General features: G+C 51.9%; 1 protein-coding gene across 3 annotated transcripts in view; it reads left to right on the top strand.

Moving 5' to 3' along the window:
- PODXL2 (podocalyxin like 2) overlaps positions 1–23,491 on the top strand; it is a 33,718-nt gene that overhangs the window by 6,943 nt on the left and 3,284 nt on the right. For all 3 annotated transcript variants that reach the window (XM_060110269.1, XM_060110268.1, XM_060110267.1), the window contains 4 exons: positions 15,213–15,934; positions 16,575–16,649; positions 22,096–22,252; positions 22,617–22,678. In XM_060110269.1, the coding sequence (XP_059966252.1) occupies positions 15,213–15,934; positions 16,575–16,649; positions 22,096–22,252; positions 22,617–22,678 (1,016 nt within the window). The remainder of the gene's footprint in view (positions 1–15,212; positions 15,935–16,574; positions 16,650–22,095; positions 22,253–22,616; positions 22,679–23,491) is intronic.

Below are 23,491 nucleotides of genomic sequence, written 5' to 3'. Positions count from 1 at the left end.
TGCTTCCAGCTACGGCAGCTGTGCGGACGTTCTTGGCTGGCAGGAGCCTGTCTTTAAGCACTGGACTGTCAAACTGTGTGCGCACGTGCATGGGGGTGGGGTGTTCCAGAATTCAGCACTGACTTTCCTTTTTTAAATATATAGTATTTGGGGGCTTCCTTGGTGGCGCAGTGGTTGAGAGTCCTCCTGCCGATGCAGGGGACACGGGTTCGTGTCCCGGTCTGGGAGGATCCCACATGCCGCAGAGCGGCTGGGCCCGTGAGCCATGGCTGCTGAGCCTGCGCGTCCGGAGCCTGTGCTCCGCAACAGGAGAGGCCACAACAGTGAGAGGCCCGCGTACCACAAAAAAAAAAAAAAAAAAAATATATATATATATATATATATAGTATTTTGGATTTATGTTCTGTAATTACGAAAATAATACATGAAAACTGTAGAAAATATGACAAATACAAAAACAACACAAGGAAGAAAATCCACCCATGACGTCACAACTGAAAGATAATTAGTGCTAGTAGTTTGGGGTACATCCCTCCAGTCTCTCTTATATGCAGATTGGAATCATTTTTTCCACTTAAAATATTTTTTAAATTTATTTTCACATCATTAACTATCTTTTATAACTTGGTTTTCAGTGAATGCTTAGTGTTCCTTCATGTAGATCATGACCCTCAGTATGAAATGGTTCCTTGTTATTGAATATTTAGTTTGTTTCCAGTTTTAATGACGCTACAAATATCCCTATATATTTTTGCACTTTTCTGATTGTTCCTTAGGATAAATTTCTACAGTAAAATTGCTAGGTCTAAAGATGTATCAGTGAGCATCCCACCCAGAAACAGAAGACACAGTCAAACTAAGGTAATCCAAGCAGGTTGTGGTTTGTTTTTTTGTTTGTTTTTTGACAGAGCCTCCTCAGGTTTATTTGTACAAATAGCACAGGAGGACACCAGCCCCGTGCAGACAGCAGCCCACAGGTCACACCAGCCCTTCTGTCCTCACATTGGCAGATAAAGGCCTCCACTCTGTAGCCTTTGTGGGGGCCTGGGCACCCTTGGGAGCCAGAACTGGAGCCGCAGCTGCACCTGCCGCTGCAGCCTTGGCCTGGGACTTTGGCCAGCAGAGCCTGAGACCCTTGGCGATGTGGGCACGAGCATGTTTCCCGAGCTTGGGGTGAGCAGTGTAGGCAAGTTGACTGAACTTGCGGGTGCGGCCCTTTGGGATCTTGGGCTTGACCTCCTTGGGCTTTACGAAAGCCTTGATAGCCTCAGCAGTGCCCTCACGGCCTTGGCATTGTTGGCCTGCATCTTCTTGTTGTGCTTCTTGGCAAAGTGTGTGTTCCTCAGGAGCTTGGGGTCCACCCCCTTAAATTTGTATCGTTGTGATCGGGGTTTCTTGATGCCGTTTCTGTGGCATTTTCGGGACTGGTTGTGCGTGGTGTGGTTCTTGGGCTTGGCCGTGTTTGCACCGGGGCCCGCGGATCCCAAAGCGCCTGGGGCCAGAAGAGACCAAGGAAGTTTATTTATAGACCAGTGGACTTCCCAGGGGATGGCAAACCCAGAGGAGTTCAGGGCTGCCAGCAGAGGAGCGCTCAGCGCCCCACACCCAAGGGACAAAGAAAGGGACACATGACAGGAGCCTGCGAGGACAGAGGGGTGGGGAGCAGTGGTCCTGACACGAGCAGTGAGGCGACGGGGAAGAAAGCGGAAGATAGATGCCCGGCCTGTGGCTCCTCCTGTCTCCTGCCAGGGTCCCCGTTGCTCTCCTTCCCCTGCCTCTGTGGAGGAGTCCGGTCAGGAAGCAGGGATGTGGCCCGGTTCATGTGATTCACTGGGTCGGTCGCCGGGCAGAGGACGAGGTGGAGAAGGGTGGGGAGTGCGCCTGGGAGTGGGGTGTATCTGACACAGAGGATGAGAATCTTTGCACAGGCTCTTGTTCAGTATTTCCCAGGTGACCTCTAGAAAGGTTGCTCCAGTTTGCGTACCCGTCAGAGACGGAAATGAATGCCAGATTTTGACCCCTTCCCATCACTGAATTTTGTCACTTGGAGATTTTTGTCAATGTGATAGGCAAAATTATAATGGCCTTTGATTACTAGTAAATTTTAACTGAAGCATGTGTAAGTGAAACCCATACACACTGAGTATATTATATTCATTGTGACCATTTATCGGTTTTTTTGATTTGAAGCAAGTGCAATTAAGAGCAGGCTTTGGAGTCGGGCAGATTCCAAAGTTCCAGCACTGCCATTCAATAGCTATGTGATTTTTGGCAGGTAACAACCTAAGCCTCAGTTTTGTCTTGCAGGAAATAGTATCACATTGTCGTGAGGTTTAAATGCAATAGTACGTTTAAAGTGCTTACCACATCGTTAAGTACTCTGAAAATATTAGCTATTATTATTACTTTTCCTTTTTTTTCTATTGAGGCTTTAATTTTTTATCACTGTACAAATCTTATAAAAAGGATACTAACCTTTTCTTTGACAAAAATAGAAAATTTTTTTCCAGTTTAGTAATTACTTTTATTTTTATTATAGTAATATTTGACATACATAAGTGAAGGTTTTTATAAGCTTTGACAATCTTTCTTTTGGAATGTTTTTATGTGTTTTTCTTTATGTTTAGGAAAGCCTTTTCCTCCATGAGATAGATGCTCCTTTATTTCTTGTATTCTTTTTCAGCTTAAATTTTACTTGTAACTGTTTCTGCCGGCTGTCATCTGTTTGCGCCGTGGTGTAGGGTGAGGATCGAGCTCATCTCCCCGTGTAGCAGGCCTGTAGCTACAGCAGCGTTCCTTGATAAATCCGTCCTCTCCTCGTTGCAAAGAAGTGCGCTTTCCCCTCGGGCTAGACAGTGCTGTGTACTGGCATCTTCCCTTTGGTCCGGACTCTTGGATTTTAGTGTGAGAGTAGCCATCGTTCGAGAGCCTCGGTCTGGAGGGAGCAGCTGTGCGCCACCTGTCCTCGGATCACAGTGGGATGCCCCTGGGCCTGGGTGGGCTCTGTTTCGTCTGCCCACTGCCCCACCCCCGTGCATCCCCTCTTCTTTTTCTCTCACGTCGTTTCTCTTCTCCCAGTGGCTTCTCTGGGGCTCACTGAGTGTGGCCAGGTCCTCATGCCAGCTCCATGCAGGTGTGTTTCCTGTGTCTGCTGTTCACGCCTGATGGTTGGGGACGTGCATGCCCTGGGGGGAGGGCGCCGTCCTTGCTCCTTTCCTGCTGCTGTTTGCCCACCGTCCTGCCCTTTCCTCAGCTCAGTCTTCTCCAACACCCCGAGGAGATGTGTGCAGACAGGGGTCCAGGGAATAAAGGCCAAACGTCTTAGCGCTGCAGAAAACGCCCTTGACAGTCTGGCCCAGCCTTACCCCCGGCCCCATCTCCTCCCCTCCTGCAACTGCATCGTCTCATTAGCCTGTTGTCCGCCCTGCGTGGCAGACGTGGGACTGATGCACAGGGACGCTAAGTGCTTTGCCCAAGGTCACCGCTGGTGCTGGTGCGCCATGGGGCTGCATTGAGAATCGGTGTCTTCTTGCTGACAGTGGCTCAGGCCCATCCCCCAAGCCCGCAGTGCCCGTGTACCCTGTCCCACCTGCTCAGCGTGTTCCTCTCCACCCCAACTGCCTGCTGGGCTGTGTCCTGCTTCAGCACTTATCTGGAGAGATGCGGCCTCTGAGAGGCTCTTCCAGCTCCCCCAGGTGATGGGGCCACTGCAGGTGGCTGGGCTGGTGGTGCCCTGGCCCAGGGGCTGACGTCCAGTCTGTGTACCTCTCACCAGGCCCTGGGCTGGAGGGAAGGCACACCTCTTCCTAATTCATCCGCCAGTGGGGACGTCCCTGCGCTGGCGACGGCCCTGAGGTCGTCTGCTCGTTCCTGCCTCCGTCTTCTCACAGTGCCCGACGCTGTGCTCTGAGGACGCGACAGAGGCCAAGTGTCGGGCTGTGGGCTGACTTGTGCAGGAAGGGACCGCGTGTGCCGCGCCCCCCGCCCTCTGCTCCCAACCCGGGAAGTCACAGGCTTCCCGCCAGGGTCTCTGGGGGGACGGAGGGCATCACTCGTGGCGTTCGCTTCTTAGGTCGGGGGGACAAAGAGAGAGGCCTGCTGAGGGCCAGCCGGGGTGGGGCGTCCGCCCAGAGTTCAGTGCCAACCTAGCAGGCCCCTGGGGACGGGGGTCGCTCTGTGCAGCAGTGGCTGTGAGGGCTGGGGGCCGTGCTGCAGACGGTCCAGCCTCAGGGCGGGTGCTTTAATAACGAGGACATCCGACCCGGGAATTGAATGCCGAGTTGTGCCAGGCGCCAAGTCAGGTGTTGTAGAGCGTTCCCTCCTTTAATCTTCAGAGAAACAGTCAAGTCTGTATTGTTACTCCCATTGGACCAGTGGACAAACTGAGGCTTACGGAGTTCGGGTAACAGCTCCATGAGCGTAAGGACCAGAATTGACACCCGAGTTGTCAGACTCCAGAGCCTTGGCTCTTTCTGTTGTGTTGCCTCTCAGCTCAGCAGTTTTACTAGAGACCAGCAGTAACGTCTTAGGCTTGGTGTAGGACTTACCTCCATTTTTTCATAGCGTTTTCTCTTTGCTTAGCTCACTGAACTTCACAGCCGCTCTGTGGGGTCAGCAAGGCAGCAGTTACTGTCTTTGCTTCACAAGTGGTGAAACTGAGGCCAAGAAAGCTTGTTACCTTTGCCCAAGGTCACACGGCTTGTGTGCGGCAGAGCTGAGTCTGGGATCAGGGCCTCCCGAGCAGGTCTTGCCCTGAGAGCACATGGGTGGTGTGTGTCAGAGAGGAAGCGGTGCCTCTGATTGTCACTGGAGCTCTGTTCTCCGTCTCATTCTGGTTCGTTGGACCTGGAAGAACTGGACCTGGCGCCTTTTCCTCCTGTAGCAGCGATCCTCGGGGGCCCGACGGCAGAGCAGCTGCCTGGCCAGTGATGAGGGCCGTGACCTTGTGTGGCTCCCTTTTCTAATCTTGCCTTCAGTCGCCTCATCTGAAAGTGAGACCATGGGAGGGATAGATTGAAGTCTTTTCCAGCTTTACAATAGTATGGTTCTCTGACGTTTCGGGTGGGAAGGGTGGTCTCTACAAAGTAGAGGAAGAAGTGGAACGTAAATCACCACTCTGCCAGCTGATCAAGCCAGCCTGAAGCCTGAGCAGTTAGTTCATGGAAAACTTAGTGACTAGGAGTGGTTCCCCAGGTTACCTCTCCATCCCAAAACCGTCCTGCTGCCGCCGCACCCCTTTCACTTTCCAGTCTCCTTAGTAACATGCTCTGCATGCAGCTTTCATCTTCCTAGTGAGCAAGCTACTTAGTGTTCTGCAGGACAAGAGATAACTCTTTGGGATTGGCACGTTCTAGAAACCCAGCTCAAACAGGCCCACAGACCTGTGTGAGGGAGGGGTGTGTAAGGGATCGGTTTCCGGCCCAGGCAGGTGGGGTCCAGGTGTTGAAACGGCATCAGAAGCTGCCTCAGCCCATCGTGCTTTGCGTCCCCTCGTCGGTTCACTCTTAGGCGGTCGTTCTGTGTGGTAGCTGAGCGAGGCCCTCCATCACTCTACTGTCATCCTCCTGTCACTTAGCAGCCCCAGCACTTCTGGGGAAGACTCAGGTGGAGGCTCGTTGGTCTGGTCTAATCTGGGTCCCGAGCCCCCACGGCCCCACACTTCGGGACCAAGAAGAGGGGAGGAGGGCCCCCCAGAGGAGAATCAAGGTGCCATTAACAGAAAGGGGGATGAAATGATGCCCTTGAGTAGGGACATTCCTAAGTGCTTATGTTTCCTCAGTCATTGTCACGTACAGTTCTTTTTTCCCTCACGGCGACCTGATGCAGCCATAAAAGCAGCCTGAGTATCGCTGTCTCATGGCGGAGGCGACTGGCTTAGGGAGGTTTACGGGTGGTGTGAGGTTGTGCAGCTGATTGGTAGCAGAGTGGCTCTCAGCTCTGAGGTCTCTGCCTCAGGACCCGCTCCTTCTCTGTGTGAGCTCCGCCCTCACGGTACTGCAGTTACTGTTCGTCTGCAGTGAATTTGTGGAAACCAGATCATCAAAGCAGCTGTCTGCTGGGGTGTGGAAATGGTTTCAGTACAGCAGTCTTGTTGGGTCGTATCTGTTATGCAATGATTTGACCTTCCGGGTCACTGCCCACACTTCAGGCATGTTTCCTGACAGTAGCACTTCACCTGGACATAAGAAAAAGAAAGGAAACGAAAAAAGTCCCATATTTTTGTTTTACGCTAGTAGTAAGTATCATTGTGTGAAAATCAGAAATATGCAACAAGTTAAAAAAAATTCATAACTCCATTATCAACCCAGAGTTTGGGAACAGTAACATTTTGGTGTGTCTCTTACTGGACTTTCTACCCATATAGAAAACAGATAAAATATGCTTTTATGGGGCTTCCCTGGTGGCGCAGTGGTTGAGAGTCCGCCTGCCGATGCAGGGGACACGGGTTCGTGCCCCGGTCCAGGAGGATCCCACATGCTGCGGAGCAGCTGGGCCCGTGAGCCATGGCCGCTGAGCCTGCACGTCCGGAGCCTGTGCTCCGCAACGGGAGAGGCCACAACAGTGAGAGGCCTGCGTACCGCAAAAAAAAAAAAAAAAAAAAAAAAAAAGTACTATTAAAATATGCTTTTATGAAAAATGGAAATCAAGGGTACAGGTCTTGCGGTTTCACTTACGCACATCTTTCCCAGGCAGCAAACACAGTTCTCCAGCCTCAGTTTGGAGACTGAATTGGCATCCCAAGTGTGTACGGGCTGCCCCCACCATGTGAAAGGAGGATTGTCCCATGAGCTGTGCCAATCCTTGACCCTGAATCGTCGTGAGCTTCCTTAATTGTTTCCTTAGAGTGCGTTTCTGGAAGACAAGTGATAGGATCAGGAGGTTTGTCTTCACAGCTTTTTGTTCATGCTTCCCCTCCAGACTGTGGCCCGATTTCTGTTCCCATCAGCAGCAGGTGGAGTGCCTGTCCCCACCCTCACCCGGTACCGAGTATGGTCCTTAAATGCACTCCTATGTTGTCAGGTTGGTAGTCCAGAAGGTTTATCGTCTGGTTTAATTTACATTTCTTTGATGACTACTGAGGTTGACCATTAAAAAGTCATGTTTAATTTGCTGAAAGCTTCCCTTGCACCTCTGTTTTATACAAATCTATTGTGAATTTTGTGAATGTTTTCGTAAATATTAACACTCAGTTGAATAACTGGCTTGCGTGTTGCACTTGGGACAGTTTTCAGTGATTTGACATTAACCTAAAGGGATGTTTAAAGTGATCTTTCAAGGCCAGTGGCCCTGATGCCTGTTTTAATTCCTTGTCTTAAAGAGAGGAATCAGTTCATTACCGATTCAGCTGAGGCCGAAGGTCACATGAGAGGATGGCCACCCTGGAGGGCAGAAATAACGTCCAGTGCAACCTTGATAAAAAGGGAAAAAGACCTACAAGACTTGGGTGAAATATTAGGAGGAAAAAAATGCGACATGATCTATTTAGGGAACAAAAGCCAGCGCTGTAGTGAGATTAAGAGAAAAACAAAAAGGCCTAGACGCAGCTTAAGTGCCGACACTGGGTGAGTTAAGAGATCTTCCCTTACACTCTGATCTGTTAGCCTCAGGTTGGTCAGTCGTGTGCAGTGTTTAACGGCCCCTTCACCAAACATTTACTGCGTGCCTACTCTTTTGATTTCATGGCCACCCTTAAAACTGGCGAATCCAGAATTTTCACAAGAGGAGATAAATGACAAGCGGAAGGGTTGAGAATAAGGAATAATTACGGTTATGTAGCCCCAGGAAAAGAAGGCTAAACTGGGGCAACTAAGAGAATATGGAGGGTTTTTTCCCCCTGAGGAAGATGCTTCCCAGGTTCTCCTCATTTAGCAGATAAAACAGAAATGGGCTTAAGTTCTAAGCGAACCATCCCAGTTGGGTTTAAGGAAATTGGGGAGAAAAAAAGCCAATGACCCAGAAATGTCTCCCTAAGGAGGCCAAGACATGTTCTTGAAGAAGATTGCAGCCCATTTTTCTAGACGTTGTCTAAAAATTCCCTTCCGAATAATTTGCCCTTATGCATACATAATTCTGCCATTTACAGTCTATACAATTTTATTTGTGTTGGAATAAAGATAAATAAGAAATTCGCTCTATTGAATCACCATTAAAGTAACTTATAGCAATGCCATCATACCTTGGCCAAGGGCCAAGGCCCGTCAGGGAACCTCCCAGGTCCTTCTGCTGTCAGGACCCTGGACTCCTTGGGGTCCCGCTGCAACTCCACCTCAGCACACACCCGTGTGCCTGGCTGTGTGCTGAGCTCTGGGATGCAGAACCTGCAGGTGACTTTCAGGGGAGGAAAGAGTGCCTCTGTGGGCCCAGGGTTGGGCATCCCTTATGTCATTCATTTTAGCCTCACGTTCCAGAGTGCTGGCTGTGTGGAGCTCCCGGGCCAGTCACCCAGAATTCCAGCCCCACTTGCAGAACTCTGAAGCTTGGCCTTGGCTCTCACATGTCACCCAGGCTGGTGAGCAAAGCCCAGCTTCAGAGGATTGGGACCAAGGGGATGATGCCGCTGCGTCAGCTGAAGCTAGCTCTGGCGCTGCCTGGCTGACCGGGAACGTGTCTTGAGAGACTGGCTTCGACCACACGAGAACCTGAGGTTGGCAGCTTTACAGCTGCAACAGGTGTGGGCCTCACCATGCAGAGCAAGTGTCATCCCTTCTCTGAGCTTTGCTCTGCATCTGTGAAAGCATGGCTGTGGGCCTGCTGATGTCACAGGGCCCCACTCTGGGATGTGCAGGCCTGATGTTCCCCAGGGCTCTGGGGAAGATGTCGTTTCCAGCGAAGCCACTTGGGGATGCTGCTGCTCCCCGCACTGTTGGCCGGTGTTTCAGGCAGGGGAGCTAATGGGGGCAGGTGCGTTGGATGAGGTCCCAGGTGGGCCTCTGGTATCTCAGAGATAGTGAGGGCACCTGGCTGGCTGAGCCCCGGGCAGCGTGGCCACTCCTTGGCCCTCCACCCTTTGAGGCCAAGCTGGACCCTTCCCCTGGGGGACCTGCTCTGTGAGGGACCTTTACTGTCTCTCCATTGCCCCCACTGTGACCGCCCTCCGGGGCACAGGGACAGGCTTTGATGGGCTTTCAGGCTGTCTTGAACGTGTCTCCTGGGCATCTTTGCTTGCTCACACCTGTGTCCAGATATGTGGTGTGTTTGTCCCTGACAGGCTACTGGGGTTTGTGGAACCCTACTCCAATGCCTGAAGCAGGTGGAAAAGGAGGGCACAGCCTGGGCTACTAGCAGGATGGAGCACCACTCTCCATGTCCATGGGGCTGTCAGTGGACAAGTCTCTGGTCCAGCGTCCAGGATTTGGGGCATCAGGCCATCCTTGATGCTGCTCCTGGAGACGGGAGCGCTGGCAGGGGCCACCTCGCCTGGGGAGGAAACTCATTCCCTCCCTTCATCCTGCAATTTCTGGTGCATTTTCTCCATGACCTTCTTCTAGTCCTCTCCGCCTCCCTCCAGTCCCCTCCTCCCCCTCCTCCCAGTCCCCTCCCCCTCCCTCCTCCCAGTCCCCTCCCCCTCCCTCCAGTCCCCTCCCCCTCCCTCCAGTCCCCTCCTCCCTCCTCCCAGTAGTCCTCATCTCCCGCCTCTTCACTCTGCCCATCTCCATCCCTCTCCTTTTCCTCCATTGTCATTTTACTCCTGGGCCCTGCAAGATGAGTGCTGAGGCTTCCTCATTCCTCCAAGGTCGCTAACCTCTGGAATCTTGGTCTTCCTCCCGTGGACACCTGAGTGGGACGAACGCTCCCCTTCTTCCCCACTGGGATTGTTCACCTGCCTTGTGGCACCTGTGTTCCTTTCTCCTGGAGGTCTGAAACTCTTAGTCCACATAGCCTGCCCTGTCTCCTGCCTTCTCTGTTTTCTGGTGGGTAACTTTGTATTTGCAGAAAACTTACAAGAATAATTCCCATATACCCTTCACTTAGATCCCCCATTGTTAACATTTTGTCACATTTGCTTTGTTATTCTGTGTATGTATATATGGATGTATAGACAAGAGTTTTTCCTAAATCACTTGACAGTAAGTTGCAGGCAAATTCCCCTTGACCCTTAAGTACTTCAATGTGTATTTCTTAACAAAGACATTCTGTTACCAAACCACAGTACAATGATCAAAATCAGGAAATTGACATCGATACAATACTGTTATATAACTACAAACTTTATTCAAACTTCGCCAGTTTTCCCAGCAATGTCCTTAGTAGCAGAAAAAAAAAAAAAAAAAAAAAGTTAACGTTTCCAGTTCACTGTTCAGTCCAGGATCATGTACTGCATTTAGTTCTCATGTGTCTTTTGTCTCTTTTATTCTGGAACACTCCAGTCTGTCTTCCATGATTGTGATGTTTGCTTTTTTAAGGAGACCGCCAGTTATTTTGTAGAATACTTCTCAATTTTGGTTTGTCTAGTGTTTCCCCATAATTAGATTCAGGTTCTGCATTTTTGGAAGGAATGTCATACACGGCTTCTCTTTCTCAGTTCATCAGACCGCGGTTACTCTTGGACAAGGCTCAGTTTCTTTGCCTGTTAGTCTGCATTCACATTTGGATCCAGTCCCACCGTCCACTCCACTGGGACCCCCGTTTTCATCCCACCAGGGCCTGTCCCCCAGTCGCCCCTGTGTCACCTCCTGTCATACTTCCGTAGTCTGTGCCCCCGGTGGGCATCCCATTAGTTCTCATTTCTGGTGTAAGAGGCATTTCCCATGTTCAGATCGTATGCAGGCTTGTCAATAGGTGATTGGTCGTCTCCTGCCTCTTTCCTGGATCCTGACTTACCACTCAGGCGCTTACTGTGCCCCTCGTTTGTGGAGCGCACTTCCAGAATGCTGCTGCTTTCTCTTATGCTTTAGCAATGTGAACGTTCCTTTCATGTTGGTAGTGGAGGAGGAGGAGGTGGAGGAAGAGCTCAAAGTAACGGGATGTTTGCACTGTTGGTGGTGCCCAGGTTCAGCTCACTGAATCCACACCACAGCCCTGTGTGCTGCGTACTCTTCATGTTTTACAGGTAAGGAAGAGGAGGCGCATGGACGTTAAGTTCCGTGTCCAAGGCCATACAGTTGATAAGCAGTGAAACTGAAATCACACAGTAAAAGGGAAAGGAATAATTTTGGATGCTGAGAGGTGGTAAAAAAAAAAAGTAGATAAAGAAAATTCTGCTGATTCCAAGCACCAGTGAGCATCAGTTAGTGATTTGTCCAGTCACCAGAGACGAGAGGCTGGAAAAGGGTGGAGGCTTGCTGGGAGATGTCAATTTGGGAGACTTCAGTGTTGAGGCAATAGATAAAGTCTTCAGAAACAGTGAACTCACTGAGAAAGAAGTGCAGAAACGGTGAGTCCAGGGTGGATGGTTTGGAAGTGGTCACATTTAGGGAGAGGGGAGAGGAGCTGACGCAGAGCATAAAGGAGACTCTGCGTCGTGCCTGGAGGCCCTGTTCTCTCCCTGTGGGGACACCCTGGGTGCGGGAGGTGGAAGGTGGGAGACGGGCTCAACGAGCAGGCCTTGCTCTCCTGTCCACTCCGCCAGGCTCTGTGTTAGGTGCTAGGGACACAGGTGAAGAAGATCCCCCTACTTGTCCAGAGGAGCTTGTAACCTAGTGAGTCCTATTTTATTCTATTTAGGACAGTAGACGAGTGGCTGCCTTCAATGCTATTTTTATAAGACACATTTGTCAAAAGTGTCTCCAAAGCTTAGAATATCCATGCTAGAAAGAACCTTAGAAATCCTAGGTATGGGCATCCTCATTTGTCTCAGGAAAAACTGAAGTCCAGGATAGCTGAGGAGTTTGCCGTTGCTCAGACAAGCAAGGTGGTGGCAAGCTTTCTGGCTCCCAGATCATGGCACCAGCAGCATGACCACTGTGACCCCCGTGTTTGGCATGTGTCCGCATCAGGGGGAGTAGAGGGGTTGTCTGGTCAGCTTGCCCCTTGGGGACTGTCCCACCCCAGTGGGACTCTGTGGGTCAGTGCCTCGCCATTCTGCCATGGTCCAGGCTGTCTCTGAGCTGCTGGCTATTTCCACTGCTGCTTGAGGGTTTCCAGTGCCCTTTTCCTCTGGATTTCACTGTTTCTGTTAATGGAATGGCTCTTCCCACAGAGCCTACTTCCTCCCGTTAGCCAGCTGCCTCTGCCCCGGGGCCGGCTCTTGCATCCGTTCCTCTCTCGTCACTTCCACTATCGTCACTCCATTTATGTCTCCTGATCCACTGTGACAAGCCCCTAACTCTTCTCTGCTTTCTTCCATCCCCTCCTTCATGTAATTCTTGTGCATTGCTGTCAGCTTAATCCTCTAAGAATGAAATTGCACGATTATAAGGGCTTTTTATATGTTTTATTGCCCAAACACCCATCTGACATTCTGTTACATAGATTCCCGCCAGGTGGTCAGCCAGCCCATTTCAGTCATGTTTTTATTTTGCATTTCAATTTTAAACAGGTCTATTATAAAGTTCTTACTTGTGTTGAAGTAAAACATTTTTGTTCTTCTTGTTTTATGGTGTAATTGTCTCTTGAATCTCTGAAGATGTTAATGATCAGTTCTTCAAAGTGCTTCTTTTTTGACAAGATTAGCCCTTCTCTCAGAGGCCAGTTGCTTTGCTTTCTCACCCTCATGCTTTTTCCTGAGCCTGGCTTTCCTCAAATGTCTTGTGAATCTTGACTGTTCTTCCATGTTTGTACAGGTGGTACTAGATTGCTCAGTTTTAGGGGCTCTCATGGGTTTCTTCAGCAGTTCTGTGGTCACTGTCCCACCAGCAGGCCTCACCCCAACTGCTCTGTGTGGGGAACAGGTCAGCTTCCCTACAGAGTGTGTGCAGGGGTGGAGGAGGGGAAGCTCTTAAACTACTAAGTCTCTGCTGCCCTGAAGAGTATAATTAACAAAAGTGGGGTGGTGGACCGTTTTAATTATTCATTTAAATGTTGTAGTGGGAGTTCAGTGATCATTCATTCAGCTTCTAAAAATCATACTTTTTCTTATGAAAAGTAATCATCCTTAGACCCCTCTGGATCCTTGTCCTAATTTGAACAGTTGCCTCCAGGCCTGCTTCCCAGCTTCTGTTCTGAGATTGAGTTTCATGACATTTCTCTTATATTTCTTGGTTTCCCGTGTCTTTTTGGATTTCTTGGAGAACTTCCTTAATTCATTCTTTCAGAATCTGTGGATAAGAAAACCTTTAAGTCCTTACATACATGACAATGTCTTTATTTTGTCATCACATTTGAATGATAGTTTAGTTGGGTATAAAACTCCCAGTTCAGAATAAGCTTCCCTCAGAATTTTGAACACATTTTTCCCTCCTGCAATCTAGTGTTATTAATTAGAAGCTTGATGATGATTTGATAATCTGTTTCTTGTTCCTTTATAGGTAGCCCTCTGAGAGTTGGACTGTCGTGAGAATGAGGCTAGGTGTGAGTCTTTTATGATTCACCTTGTTTATTACCTTTCCAACATGAAGATTCATGTTGTGAGGCCTGGGAACTTTGGCTGTTACTCTCTCCATTTTATTTTTGTCTTTTTGAAAATCATATTGGCTAGTTGCTAGACTTCGTACATTGATCACTTATATCTTTTAGCTTTTCTTTCCTTTTGCTCTGATGACTTTTCCTTGATTTTTCTTCTATCTGTTCTATCGAATTTTCACATTTAAACAATTGAGTTCCAGTTTCCAAGAATTTTTCTTTTTTAAAGATTACTTGATTTTCTTATTAGCCTGTTCTTATTTTAGGGATGCAATATTTTTAGGTCTTAGGATACTCATTAGAATTTTAAAAATAATCTTGTGTTCCCTGAGTTTTTTGTTCTGTGTCCTTGCTAACCCCACAGTAGTTCTCTCTCCTTAATTCTGATGGAAAGAGTCCCCCTCCTCCACTGCTGAGTTTTTTCTGTGTTTATTTTGGCTGAGGGGTTATCTGATCTTATGATCTCATCTGCTTTCCATGTTCCCAGAAATTTATCTAAATTTTTTAAACTTTCATTTTGACAGTGAAAAAAAAAATTTTGTCATTTGACAGAAATTTGGGAGGCGGAGAATGAGCAGCTCAGTCACCACCTGAGACCTTTCCCAGCCCTGTCAGTTCTATGCAGTATTTCAGAACTGTCTTTGATATTTATTATTTTGAAATAAAATGGCAGCCAATAACAGTTGCTACCTAGATATAGATTCTGATATTAGAATGAATTTCCAACAAAACTGGTCTGTGCTTTTCACGTGTCATTATCCTGACGGGGCCTGGGGTGCACTGAGAAGCCAGATGTCCTGGTCTCCAGGAGGCCTCTGTATTCTGCTTCAGAGTGTCGTTCCAGGGATTGCAGGGAGAGGAACCTCCCCTTCCACCTGCCGGCAGTGGCCCCGTGAGTGCTGGAAGGCTCCAGACGCTGGGTGGGCTCAGCCAGTGCCCCTCTCTGCTCTCCCAGCATCTTCCATTTCCCAGTCGGGACCTGATTTACAGAATAAGAGCACTGGCTAGGGACACTGGTGGTCATCTGTGATCCGAGGGCTCTCAGGCTTCACTGGGGGGTTTCACCTGGAAGACCCCCACCCCAGCCCATTAGAAAAGGGGTGAAGGGTCGTGATGGGGTCTCCCGGGGAGAGCCCAGACAAGGCACCGCAGGGACCCTGTGCGCCAGATGTTAGCGGGCCACCTCCGGGCAGCGTGTAGGCTTCGCACCTTCCCGTGTTCGTGGGACTTCAGTGGCAGAATTGTGTCGTTTTATTCCCATGAAGGAAGTGAGGACCAGCCTGGCCCTTGTCCCCCAGTCTGTCCCCACCAATCCAGCCTATTTCCCACTCCTTTCCCACACGATCAACTGTCCACCCTCCCCCCCGTTCCCCTGAGGGTCTCATGGTTCTTTTTTTTTTTTTTTTTTTTTTTTTTTTTTTTTTTTTTTGCTGTACGCGGGCCTCTCACTGCTGTGGCCTCTCCCGTTGCGGAGCACAGGCTCCGGACACACAGGCTCCGCGGCCATGGCTCGCGGGCCCAGCCGCTCCGCGGCATGTGGGATCTTCCGGGATCGGGGCACGAACCCTAGTCCCCTGCATCGGCAGGCGGACTCTCAACCACTGCGCCACCAGGGAAGCCCCTCATGGTTCTTTTTATCATCCGTTCAGCACTTACTCAGCAAATCGACGAATGATGAAGCTCGTGAATGAACTCTCCATCTCTGTCTGCAGATTACGGTTTTCCAGACCTGACTGAGAAGGCTGGTCCCGTAGAGGATACCGGCCAGAGTCAAGAGGGGGCGAGCCTCCCGTCTCCCCTGCCCAAGATGAGCCTAGTGGAGCCACCCTGGCATGTGGTCCCCAGAGAGGAGGAAGAGGAGGAGCAGCTGCTGCCTGTGACCAGATCCCAAGAAGAACCCCAAAGTCAGGTCCACGGCTTTCCTCCCACCGGCAGCAGCCAGACCCCAGGGGCCCCCGAACACCGGCACGAAGAGTCTGGGGACCAGGCCTCCTCGGGTGTGGAGGTGGGGAGCAGCATGGAGCCGAGCCTTTCCCCGCCCACAGTCACCCCAAGTCCAGTGACCCTGGGGGGTCAGGATGTGGCCGACTGGGGGGCAGGGGGCACGGCGCTGCCAGCCGCAGGGCACAGGCTAGAGTTGGAGGCCCCTCGGGAGCCCAGTGAGGAGGCCACTGCGGGAACAGCTGGCTTGGGCGGCCTGCCGGGGATGGGACCGTCCCCAGCCTCGTTCCCTCAGACGGAAGCTCCCAGCGGGGCTGAGGCCTCAGACAAAGACCCCATGCACCCTGGAGCTTCAGCCTCTTTCTCACTGGCCCCTGGGGACATGGAGCTGACACCTTCCTCTGCTGCTGATGGACGAGAGTCCCTCAGCCAGCTGCCCCAGGAAGGGCAGACTGCTGACGCTCCGTCTAGAACACCCTGGGACTCCACGCAGGTAAGTGAAGGTGCTCGGGGGCTGCCTGGCCATGCCCAGCTCGCGGCATGGGGAGGGCTCTGCCGGGCCCCGGGACAGCGGGTGGATCCCGGGCAGAACTTTGGGGGGCACGGCTCGTGGCCCAGCAGTGGGCATCCTCTTCACACAGGTGCACAGGCTTGGCACCCCCGCCCAGTCGTCATGGGTTCGGGTGCCCTCTGCTTGTCATAGCCACTGAGGGTGGGTGCTGACAGCGCTCTGGCCAGCCCTGCCTCCACGCCCCCCACCACTGTGGGGAGAGCCGCTGCTCTCCTCCTCACCCGCCCACCCCGGCACCAGAAGGAAAGGAGGGGTCCCAGGTGGTCAGCTGTGCGTCTGGCCCACAGGCACGCTCCTGTTTGCCCTTCAGAACATTACACACGAGTTTGCCTTCGAAAACCTCTAGGCCGGCCCCGGCAGCCGGGCCCCTGTGACACGGCCCCCGCCTCCACTCCCTGCAGACATCGGGTTTGTGAGCCTTGGCCGCATCCTGGGCATGTCACCTTGCGGAGGCTGTCTGCTCTCACCCGGCTGTCACACCCACGCCTGGCCTCGCCCTCCTAGCTTCTCACAGGGTTCCGTCCACCCTCCCTCCAGATGCCTGTCTTATTTCTTTGCACAGGTGGTCTGCAAAGACTGGAGCAACTTGGCCGGAAAGAACTACATCATCCTGAACATGGCGGAGAACGTGGACTGTGTGAGTGCGGGTGGGGCAGGCGGGCCAGGTGGGTGGCTTGACCCCCGGGGGAGCCAGCTCCCACCAACGTCTGAGAAGAGAGTGCTCTCGGAGTTTTACATCCCCAAGGCTCTTTGTGCTTGCCCCCCTCTGTTTTTGATTCTGTGTGTGATGTCGTCTCTCTATGAGGATATTGAAATTGTTTTTTAAAGAGTTGTTTTCTCCCTGTACAGGATGCTTTCCTCATTTGTTAGTTTTGTCTCAATTTTCCACACGCGTCCTCCCCTCAAATGTCTGGCGGCATTTGTTTGGTGCTGTTTAAGGAGGGCCAGCAAAAGCTGGTCGGAAGCTTTGAGCCTGGGGGTGGGCTTCACTGTAGCTTCTCGGGAGGGTGGTCTGGCTGGGCCATTTCATTTGAAAATTTCTAATGTCAGTGTCTTTAGGGCCTTCCTCTTGGGTGATTAGATTCTTGGAAAAAGGAACTTCTGTCCTTCGGGGACGGTATGGGGCTGGCCGCCAGCGTTCTGGGAGCAGCTTGGGAGAGGGCTATGTTTCTGTGTTAGGACACATGTGCCTGATGGGTGAGCTCATTCACCGCACCCATTCGCAGTGTGAGCCCCTCCCACAGCTGGGTCTGGTGTCCTCAAGGTCAGAGACCCTCTATTTTACCATCATTAAAGAACAAGCTTCCGGTCTTCTGCAGGGAGAAGGGATGTTTGACATCTGTGCGGTGTCAGTGGGAGCTAGGGGTCCATTGCTTCTTAAACACACTCAGTGTGGTCCTGTGCTGCTGCTGTTTCCATTCTCTCTCCCCGAGGGAGCCAGTGCTGCTTATCCAGAGCGTTTGGCAAGTTGGACAAGAAGTCTGGGTGCTCCTCAGCTGTCCCCGTCTGGCTCAGCTTCTGGCTCTCTGGGGCTTGCTGAACTGGGAAACTCTGACTCACCCATCCGCTTCCAGTGACCACATGCTGTGGCTCGTCTCCTCTGCTGTTTTGTTGTGGTTTTGTCTTTGTGGTTTTAGACCTTAAAAAAAAAAAACCTTCATTCTTGTTTAGTGTGTTTGGGAGAAAAGTGAAAGTACATGCACACGTTTAATCCAGAAGTGACCAATGAGGTGTTCTCTTTTTCCCGGCATCTTTATAACGTCATAGACTGCTACATCGCTGATGTGTTTTAGTCCAGGGCAGGTATTAGTCTTGCCGATGCTCACTCTGTTGACTGGAAGTCAAGCACGACATGAGGGCTGTGAGTCGAGTTCATTCAGTGTCCGACTGCGGACGGTGGCCTGGGAGACAGCCTCTCGGGTGGACGGGCCACGATACGCGTGAACTTCGGTGAAGGGGATGCGTGCAGCGGAGACCTCAGGGAAAGGTCACTGCTGGCCTTGAGGACCAGATGTCTCAGTTAATGATTTGAGTGCTTTTCTGTGTGTGGGACAATGCAGAAATCTGGGGTCAACGCCGTTCTTCCTTAGTATACATTTTAACTCTCTGGGGGCCCGTATATCCAGACACAGAATGCTTCGTCCTGCATTCCTCTCAGAGTGTAGGTCAGCGACTACAGTGGCTTAAGACTTGATCCTTGTGGAACTGAGTGGCAGGCAGCCCGCGTTGCCTACAGCCTCATCTTTGGCCAGTGAAAGCCTCAACTCAGGGTTGGCTTCTGAGTCCTTTTGACCAGCCTTTAGTGTTTGATAGTTTCCCTGCTTTCTGTGCACGAGGATGTTCCAGGCTGTTCTTGAATGTTCCCTTCCCCGGACACGGAATCAATATCTTCAAGGAGCCCTCATGGCTTTTATGGGGCCTTGAGACTCTGGAGTCTGGGTGCACATGCTTGAACAGTGAAGTCTAAAGTTAGTGTCTCTGTTCTCTTCCCAAAGCACACATAGAAATTAAAGTGCTTTCCTTGTTTTTGTCTGGTCTGTTCTTCTCATTTAATACTTGACATCCACCAATTAGTCAATATTATTTTTTACAGTGGATTTTTTAATTGTAAAAAAATCTAACGTAAAATGTATCATTCTAATCATTTTTTTAAGTGTACGGTTGTGTTAAGTACATTTACATTATTGTGAAACATCTCCAGAACTTGTTCATCTTGCAGAAACTGAAATTGTCCCCATTAAACAGCTCCATTTCCCCCCTCTCTCAGCCACCATCTACTTTCTGTCTCTATGAATCTGAGTGTCTGGGTCCCTCATATTAGTGGATCACACGGTATTTGTCTTTTTGTGACGGGCTCGTTTCACTGAGCAGAATGTCCTCAAGGTTTGTACCAGTGGCAGCAGGTGTCAGAATGTCCTTCCTTTTTAAGGCTGAGTAATATTCCATTGTGTGGCTGGACCACATCTTGTTTATCCGTTCATTTGTTGATAGACATGTTTTAGCCGTTGTGAATAATCCCACTATGAACTTGATGTACAAATATCTCTCCCAGACTCTGCTTTCAGTCCTTTTGGTATATCTGCAGAAGTGGAATTCCCAGATCTGGTGCTTTTATCTCTCATCTTTTGAGGAACTGTCATGCTGTTTCCTGCAGCAGCTGCACCATTCTGCATTCCCCCCACAGTCACTTGGAGGAGTTGGTGTGTAACCTCAGGGCCTGGACTGTAGCAGGAGCACTGGGGCCCCTGCACTGGGAAAAACAGTGTGATGTGCAGGGAGGGTCACCTGCCCAGGAGTCAGCAGGGAAGACAGGTCACACCCTGAGTGCGCTACACTCAAGGGGCGTCCTCATGCCTCACGACGTACAGTCAGAAAAGCTCACGGGTCAGACACGTGCAGCGCAGCGGGCTATCACATCAGGACGCAAAACATGATCGGCAGCCCCTGAGGCCCCTCTTTCTCTCCCTTCCAGACACTGTTTCCTCAAGGGAACCATCTTCTTGTGATGCCATGAATTAATTTTGCATGCTTTTGAACTGTACATAAGTGGCATCATTGAGTGTGTAATATTCTGTCTGGCTTTTTGTGCTTCAACATCCTGCTTTTGAGATTCACCTGTATCGTTGCGTGTGTTGCCGTGTGTTCACGCTCGTTCTCTTTATCCCTTTGACTGGTGACAGACGTTGGGGAGCTTCAGTTTCAGGCGTTGTGGATCTGCTGCTCTGGAGGTTCTGGGACCTGTGCTTTGGCGGGCGGGCACCCGGGCACATTCCGACGGGTGGCGCCATGGGGTCAGCGTGTATGCGTACGTTCACCTTCACTGGATACTGTCCAGCGACTTTCCACGGTGACTGTGCCAGTGACTCTGCGGCAGCGCCTGGGTGCTCTGGGGCTGCCATGTCTGCCGGCCATTGGTGGTGTTTTTCATTTTAACCATTTTGCGAGGTATGTGTGTGGTGGCATCACTTTGTGGTTTTACTTTGCCTTTCCCTGATTAACAAAGTTGAACAACTTTTCATGTGTGTTTTAGCCTCTTTTTGTCAAGTGCCTCATCAGATCTTTTGCTCATTTATCGACTGGGTTATCTGACATTTTATTTATTGATATCTGTAAATTATTTATATGTCCTGGATATGAAACCTCTGTCTCGTATACATATTGTAAATGTTTTCTCATACCCTGTGGGGTGCCTTTTTACCCTCTTAATAGTACCCTCTGATAAATGGAAGTTTTTAATTTTTTTAAACTTCATCATAAAATACTCCAACTTATCTTTTTTCGTTCATGGTTAGTGGTTTCGGGTCCAATTTAGAAATGTTTGCCTACTCCAAGGCCACGCTTGTTTCTAAAAGCTTTAGATCTGAAATGCATCTGAAATTGACTTTGGTGTATGGTGTGAAGTATGAGTCCAGGTATGTTTTTTCTTTTCTGCTGAGATATCCAGTTGTCCCAGCACCTATGATTGAATAAGTACTTTCAATCCTCACAGTAAGCCCACGGATTTAGGACCGATGCCCACATTTTCAGATGGGGAAACTGAGGCTCAGAGAGGTACAGTATGTTGCTAAAGGTCACAGAGCTGATAAATGGCAGAACCAAGATTGGAATCCATATTTGATTCCAAAGCCAGGGCTTTTTCCTCAGGCCACTGACAGAATAAATGGTACGAAATACCTAGTCATCAGACCCTCCCAGAACTGACTTTGTGGGTCTAGGGCTTAAGCCAGGCAAACACCTGGACCCCGAAAATGGGGGGTGTGCGCAGGTGGTGGAGCACAGGGCTTCAGCCCACACACACATGGGGAGGCGCCGCCTCAAGCAGGGCTCAGGCACGGCTGCCCCTCCCCTGCACGCGCACACACGCACACACGGATGGTAGCGGCCATTTCAGGAGCTGGGGCTTCCCGAGCCGCTCGCTCGGGCCATCTCCAGTTACCAGCCTTCTCCCAGGTGTGGAACTGAGCAGGCTTCTCTTAGGCTGCTGAGCCTAACGCTCGTGAGAGCCTGCACTGGGCACTTGCCATGGCAACAAGGCCCTTCATCACATTGGTAGCATGACAGCCACTCTCCTTAGCTTGGGCCCCAGCAGAAAGGAGAGCCCACAAGGCTGGCCTGGAGAGACGCCTGTGTCTCATGGGCAGAGACACCTGGCTCGCAGCCCCATGGCTGGGAGCATTGCAGGCAGGAGCCCACGTACAGGAGGGAGGGGCTGCTGGGGGCCAGGGGTCGGGGGACCTGGCCAGAGGAGGGCCTCTTCCCAGATGGGCCAGGAAGGGACAGTGACAGGCTGGGAGCCAGAGGCAAGGCCTCCTGCCCCATGCCAAGTTCCTGTTCAGTGCCAGCCTCTTGCTTTTGTTTTTAAGTTGTGTACTTACCTGTGTACAAGCTGAAGGAAATCTAAGCAGCACAAGAGCGTCAGATGGGAGAGAAGTCTCCTTTCCCCTTCTCCTGCCCCTCCCTGCTGCCAGGGCTCTCCCATTATGGCCATCTCTGCCAATTCTCCTGGTCACCGCTGCACCCTGTGAGGACGCAGGCATCTTTTTTTTAAATCTATTTTATACATATTAGTGTATATGTGTCGACCCCAATCTCCCAGTTCATGCCCACCCCCCGCTTTCCCGCCTCGGTGTCCACACACTCATTCTCTACAGCAGACTCTTTCTTGACTCCCCAGCTTTGAGCCCTATCTCTCCAGTGACAGGTGGGGGGTAGTTTGGGGAAGATGCCTCCCGCCTCTCCTTCCGTTTTGGTGGCCGTATTGACGCGCACTCTCTTGTCCCCCCCACACACATACTCGGCCCTCACATGACACGTCTGGACACTCAGGCCCCACATGAGTGCAAGAGGCCAAGGCAGGAGGGGGCACCTGGACACCTGCAGGGACCAAGTGGACTCAGGTCTTGCTGTGCCCATTGTCCCCCGAGGCCAGGCTCACAGCCTCCTCCGCGGTCCCCAGAGGTCCCTGAGCAGCCCCTCTGGGCAGCCCGCTGGCCTTTCCCGGGTCAGAGGGGCCCAGGCCTAGAGGCTGGGGTCGGGGGGCGCCACCCCTCACCGAACACGGGGCTTTCTCTCTGCCCTCGTAGGAGGTGTTCCGGCGGCACCGGGGGCTGCAGCTCCTGGCCCTGGTGGAGGGGGTGCTGCCCCGCCACGGCAGCGGCCACCACGGGGACTGGCACATCTCCCTGAGCAAGCCCAGCGAGAAGGAGCAGCACCTGCTGATGACCTTGGTGGGCGAGCAAGGTGAGCGGGGGCTGCGGGGAAGTGCACACAGGCTCGGGGAAGGCAGGCTGAGCTAACTGGACTCCCTGGTTCAGGGTTCAGCGAGGCCCACAGGCTTGGGTTCTGGAGAGGAGGAGGAGAGTGGACCCTGGTCGGGAGGGAGGCGCAGGCCTGTGTACTGTGTGTGGTGGGGAAGGGGCGTGGGCGTGGCTTCCGGAAGCCACACCCACCACAGGTGGGCCAGCGGGTGGGCAGCAGGTACGGGTCATGGTCTGCGTGGGCTTCAGGCTGGGGAGTGAGGCTCGGAGGCTCAGACAGGGGGTCCGAGGGTCAGGAGCCCGAGCACCTCTGCGGCCAGGGCTGTGCTGATGGTGCGTTTCCCCAGGGGTGGTGCCCACTCAAGACGTCCTCTCCATGCTGGGCGACATCCGCAGGAGCCTGGTGGAGGTAAGAGCGCGGCCGTGCTCCCTGCATCCCTAAAACTGTGGGGCGGGGCTGCCTTCCCTGAGGCGTGAGGGCCTGTGTGGCGGGGTGCGGCCTGAAGCACCTCTGGACAGCTCCTGTCTCCAGTCTCCGAGGCCCAGCTCCCGAGGAGCACGGAGCTACCAGCTGTGGTGCGTGCGACATGTGACAGCAGGCGCAGACCCGAGCCGTGGAGGGGGGTGGTCAGGAGAGGACGCAGAGGGAGGGGCCCCCCGAGGGGATCTCGGAGGGTAAGCGGAGTTCTTCGGTGGACGGCGGAGATGCGCCACGTCTGGCCATGGAATTGTGCCGAAGCCTGGTGGGTGGGGAGAACGTGGCGCAGTTCCCAAAGGCGCAAAAGAAAGTGTCACCAGGCACTCCCCACTGAGAGTCGCGGCGCTGGGCCAGCTCGGGGGCCCCGGGGTTGGTGGGGGGCGACCCAGGCAGTCCACCGCCCACCTGGCCAGCCCCAGGAACCTGGGCTGAGGAGACAGGCTGGCCAATCTCTACTCCAGATCCACCTTCCCCAGAGGAGGAAGGCGCAGTTCCTCACCTCCCTTCTTTTTTTTTTTTTTTTTTTTTTTTTTTTTTTTTTGCGGTATGCGGGCCTCTCACTGTTGTGGCCTCTCCCGTTGCGGAGCACAGGCTCCGGATGCGCAGGCCCAGCGGCCATGGCTCACGGGCCCAGCCGCTCCGCGGCATATGGGATCCTCCCAGACCGGGGCACGAACCCGTATCCCCTGCATCGGCAGGCGGACTCTTAACCACTGTGCCACCAGGGAGGCCCCTCACCTCCCT

Source organism: Mesoplodon densirostris, chromosome 10 (genome assembly GCF_025265405.1).
Source record: "Mesoplodon densirostris isolate mMesDen1 chromosome 10, mMesDen1 primary haplotype, whole genome shotgun sequence".
Lineage (NCBI taxonomy): Eukaryota > Metazoa > Chordata > Mammalia > Artiodactyla > Ziphiidae > Mesoplodon > Mesoplodon densirostris.
This window is presented reverse-complemented; position numbering and strand designations above follow the sequence as displayed.